Genomic DNA, 5,455 nt, shown 5'->3' with positions numbered 1-5,455 from the left:
GAAAAAAAATAAAAATAAACTTAACTTGCTATTGATTTAACAAAAGTAAAAGGGGAAAAACGCAGCGAATCAATTCGTTCTAAAAAGATATATGGGCCTAGTCCAAATATTTGTTGAAGATAGCCCAACATGTTATCCGGAAGAGAAGCAATAACCATTAAACCAATGAACAGTTTATATTGGTTTGAAATTGTTATTGGTATAGTTATGTGTCATCTTTTGAATTTAAAACTTATATGTTTTATAGGTGAGATGAAACTTAAAACTTTAAAAGTAGTAATGTATATAGTCGTCTTTAAGTCTAAGAGATATATTAGACTAATATATATACATCAATAATCAAGTTGGAAACCATTAACGTTTAATTTATTCGTCTCAGTTCATCAACATATATTTACAAGAGAGAAGAATAAGGTTAGTTTTGATGTGAGCAAACGATACCAAATTACAAAGTAATCAAAAAAGATTGCACAAAGCGACAAAACAAATTGAAGGAAACTTAACAGTTAAGAAGCCACATGCAATGCAATCTCGCGTGCTCACACTCCTTTTTTGCCTTGTGGAGTTTATACCCTTTAAATCAAAATAAACAAACACACTTTTTATTACTCAATTAGAGTTAGATGGCTTAGCTCTTTCTTTCGATTGATAAATTGCAAATTAAAATTATGCTTTCCAATAGATTAAACCATGTCGAAGCAATAAAGGTTTCATAACATTTGTTTATCGAAATCTTGTTGCGGCCGTTGATCAAAGAGCTCGTTAGAGTGGGTTTCGAAACATTTATATATCTCGTATCGTATCGTATTAGTACTTATATATAGATATATATAAGTACCAATTAAGAGATGGTCCGTGATTCACGAATGAAAGCAATTTAAATGCCAATGCCATAATAGTAAATTATGAGAAGGTAGGAGGAACGTACTCGGTTTACAACAACTCGAACATTAAAGCTTAATGCTTACGGCACGTTTTTGATATGTGAAGTCCTAAAAAAAAAATGTGGGACGTACCGTCGGTGGGAGATTATTAAAATATGGAACGTATAGAAAGATAATAATACATATTTCTATACAGTAAAGTTTTTCACTTTATACAAAGACTCTCTTTAGTGAGTTCTTTATACAAAGTACTTATTTAGTTATTAACTACAACACTGGGATTTGATTGTTACATTTATTAATTTAAATATATATTGCATTTAATATGCTGCATTATTATGGATCACCAATGATTCTGCATGAATTTAAAAGAAAGAGAGAGAACACCATAGAATTTTCATCAATTGACCTTGAGTTGTCATGTTATCATGATCACTCTGAAATGTTTAGGGGAACAAACAAAAGGTGTAAAAAAAACTATAGAGAGGAGTTTGACTACTTGGTCATCTAAAGAAGCTTAACCAATTACAAATGATAACGACTTATTTCCTGAACATATAGATGACCTGAATTTTGGAGGTTTAAGCAAAAACTAGAAGATTCTATTTTTTGAGGTAAAACAAATACGACATTACGAGAACAACGATTCATACGAATATCCTTTGAGATTCTAAAGTATGAATTAGAAAGCTCATAGAGTATACATACATGTTGTTAATAGTTTTTTTTCTTTCTCTCTTTTGATAATGATGGTATCACATTTGACATTTGGTAATTTGTTACATTCGAAAACCTAAACCATCATTTCCTAATGAAGATTTGAACTCATAAACAACAGAAACAAAAACTCAAGTCCTTCCCATAAGGGATATATTATAGTATTTACTATGAGGTTAAAAATAAAATCACTGTACCCATTACTTAATCAATAAAAAGTTAATTGATATGTTTATAGTTTCTTTATAGTATCGTAGTTGTAGTAGGGTAGAATAGTTTAGACTTTAGAGTGAGTTCGTCGGTGATGTGCTGGCGTGAAGAAAACACACGTGGCACCCAATCATTTGAGAAAATTTGAGTTATTTGGGAATGATGATAGGACCCATCAAAGAAGACAACATTATTAATTCCGTAGATTTGGAGTTAATTTGAGCGGGTTGGGTTGCACGAACCACACCACACACCAGAACCAGATGGTGAACAATACTGTATTTTAATTAGTTGTCTGTGTAAGCCAGAGAATTCATTCAAATTAGTTGTACACAAAAACACTCGAAACTAAACTCTGATTACCACAAAAAAAAAAAAAAAAAACCATTTTAAATTTAAAGGAAGGATTGATTTGTAATGGAAAATATGAAATTTAACATCAAATTAAAAAAATACAGTATTTTAGTTTAGTTTGCCAACAAGAGCTGTCGTATATATTATATACGTAGTACATGATAAAGAAATGAACACATGTTCCCCGTTAACAACATATCAATTTTTACGTCTCCATGCTTACTTTTTTGGTTACCTAAGTCAAACTATATTGACCAAGTTGTCGGTCGAGAGTAACAAAACAAAATGGGCGAGGCCACACCTCAAAAAATCAAAATGTCGGTGCTCGGACATAAAAAAAAAGAAAAAGATAAACCGCTTAAACCGGCGATCATGAAACTCCGGAAAACCTGAATTACTGCGAAATTTATGGTTGTAGGAACTACAAGCACACGTGTAGGTGTCTCTTTGTGGCCATTGTCATACCCCTCAGTTTTTATTAGTGGTGGGCAACAAACCTCTATATTAATTAAGGAGATCCAGCTCGATCGATCTTTAAACCCGATTTCAGTTCATCATAAAAATTTAGAAACATTTGGAGTTTCGGTTAAGATAAGATCAGTAGAGCTAGGAAATCAATCAATACCATTCATGCTTCATAGCCACACTGATACAAAAATTTGGTATCGATAATTCATGATTCTTTTGAGAAAGAACTAATCAATTTATTTTAGTGTTGTATAAATGTATAATTTGTCACAATGCAGCCAATAAACAAAAGTTATTGAGAAATTAGGTTACTATTCACGAATATCTCATGTCTCTCTGCCAAACACACTTCCACATGAGCCTTACCTAACAGTAACGATTCTCTGCCTAGCAAGTTACACTGTACGTTTTCGAACAATCTTTTGTCTTCAATCATCCCACTTAATTAGTCTATTAATATTCATTAATTGATTGAAACCGTTTCATGGAAATTTGTAATAATATATACTACTAATAAACTCTCTGATTATATACGTTAGTCAGAGAAGCTAACTATGATACAAAATCTCTTTAAACTGTTACACTGTCGACACTATTGACTCCTCTCTCCTTATACCTTTTTAAAAATTCCACAATATCGCTAAATAAGTTGAAATTATTACCACCTTTTGTAACATTATTTTTAAAAAATCATTAGGAAAAGTCTCATAAAACACCTTCGCAATACAAATCCAAAATTCTAACGAGTGCGTTATATCTAAATTTACTTTATAAGAACTTTTTAATATAATTCGTCTACATTAGCACAACAAAAGCAATAACTAGCTGCATAAATTACGGCCATTACATTACACCACTATGTGGAATTTAAAAAGCAAAAGTCTACTACACATATTAATTTTCTCAAGTGAAATATTTCAGATTAAAAAAACAAAAAAGTTACAAACAAGAAAGTAGAAAAAAAAAAAAGTCACGTCATCTCTTTCTCTCTCTCTTCCACTACTCCACAGAGCTTTCAAATAAACACCTCTCCTGCGAGAGCAGAGAAAGAGAGAGAGACTTAGTGAGAGAAGAGTCCATCGCTTTCTCTCTCTCTCTATATCTCTCTTCATTCTCCAACAGAGACTAGAGAGAGAGATCTTCTATTAAAAAAATGACTGTCAGATATCACCGACACAAGCAATGTCGTCATTCTCTCCTCCTCCTTCTTCTGATCATTACTACCATCTTCTCCGCCGCGTTGGATAGCGTTTTGTCGGAGACAGACGTCGTAGGTTTCGACTATGGCGATGCATTGTCTAAAAGCTTACTCTACTTTGAAGCTCAGAGATCAGGTCGGCTTCCGTACAACCAGCGCGTCACGTGGCGTGATCACTCTGGTCTCACCGACGGTCTTGAGCAAGGGGTTTGTTTGTTTTCTCTATATATATTACAAACTCAAACCATTTTATTTTTATCACTTAGTTTTCTTTTGAAAATTCCTACTAATTTTACTTTACTACTATTATTAGTATGAACTTTGAAAAAGAGTGTTGAGAAAATCTCTAAATAAACAATTTTTTTAATAATTAATACATTAAAAGCTAATTAACATTGATATTTATTTTATAATTAATACTAAAATTAATTGTTGTTTTCCATTTTGAGAAATGATTCTCTAGTTGAAATGTTCTAACCAATTAAAATTGTAATACTATAGAGAATTTAATTATTGAAATTGATTATCGATTTTATATAGTGATGTGCCTTTAATTAATTTATTTTTTGGTTATAAAGGTGGACTTAGTGGGAGGATATCACGATGCCGGAGACCATGTTAAATTTGGACTTCCGATGGCTTTTACGGTGACCATGTTGTCTTGGAGTGTGATAGAGTACGGTGACTCACTGGCTTCCACCGGCGAGTTATCTCACGCGCTCGAAGCGATCAAGTGGGGAACAGATTACTTCATCAAGGCACACACAAGCCCAAATGTCTTATGGGCCGAAGTAGGCGACGGAGACACTGACCACTACTGTTGGCAAAGACCGGAGGACATGACGACTTCAAGGCGAGCTTTTAAGATCGACGAGAACAATCCGGGATCAGATATCGCCGGAGAAACTGCCGCGGCTATGGCAGCAGCTTCGATCGTGTTCCGTTCAACAAATCCACATTACTCTCACCTTCTCTTGCACCATGCCCAACAAGTAAGTACATACACATTTTTAATTTTTTAGTAGTGTTACAGTTGGAACCGACATTTTATTTATTTTTTTAGTTGTAATGGTTATGGTTTAATTTGGTGTAGTTGTTTGAGTTTGGAGACAAGTACAGAGGAAAATATGATGAGAGTCTAAAAGTTGTGAAAAGTTATTATGCCTCGGTGAGTGGGTACATGGACGAGCTTTTATGGGGAGCCACGTGGCTTTATCGAGCCACCGACAACGAGCACTATATGAGTTATGTGGTTGACATGGCTCACCAANGATAAATACATATTTTTAATTTTAGTAGTGTTACAGTTGAAACCGACATTTTATTTAATTTTTAGTTGTAATGGTTATGGTTTAATTTGGTGTAGTTGTTTGAGTTTGGAGACAAGTACAGAGGAAAATATGATGAGAGTCTAAAAGTTGTGAAAAGTTATTATGCCTCGGTGAGTGGGTACATGGACGAGCTTTTATGGGGAGCCACGTGGCTTTATCGAGCCACCGACAACGAGCACTATATGAGTTATGTGGTTGACATGGCTCACCAACTCGGTGGCCTGTCTTGGGCCATGTCCGAGTTTAGCTGGGACGTCAAGTTCGCCGGTGTTCAACTCCTCGCTTCCATGGTT

General features: G+C 34.1%; 1 protein-coding gene across 5 annotated transcripts in view; it reads left to right on the top strand.

Moving 5' to 3' along the window:
- The window catches only part of LOC104786275 (endoglucanase 11-like), a 4,439-nt gene continuing 2,610 nt past the window's right edge, over positions 3,627–5,455 (top strand). The window contains exons 1-4 of one of the 5 annotated variants that reach the window (XM_010511636.2): positions 3,636–4,038; positions 4,410–4,823; positions 4,925–5,089; positions 5,363–5,452. In XM_010511636.2, the coding sequence (XP_010509938.1) occupies positions 3,787–4,038; positions 4,410–4,823; positions 4,925–5,089; positions 5,363–5,452 (921 nt within the window). In that variant the 5' untranslated portion in view covers positions 3,636–3,786. Of the gene's footprint in view, positions 4,039–4,409; positions 4,824–4,924; positions 5,090–5,197; positions 5,453–5,455 lie in introns of all 5 variants that reach the window. The other 4 variants (XM_010511637.2, XM_010511635.2, XM_010511634.2 and 1 more) reach the window with 4 other exon arrangements.

Source organism: Camelina sativa, chromosome 5 (assembly GCF_000633955.1).
Source record: "Camelina sativa cultivar DH55 chromosome 5, Cs, whole genome shotgun sequence".
NCBI lineage: Eukaryota > Viridiplantae > Streptophyta > Magnoliopsida > Brassicales > Brassicaceae > Camelina > Camelina sativa.
This window is presented reverse-complemented; position numbering and strand designations above follow the sequence as displayed.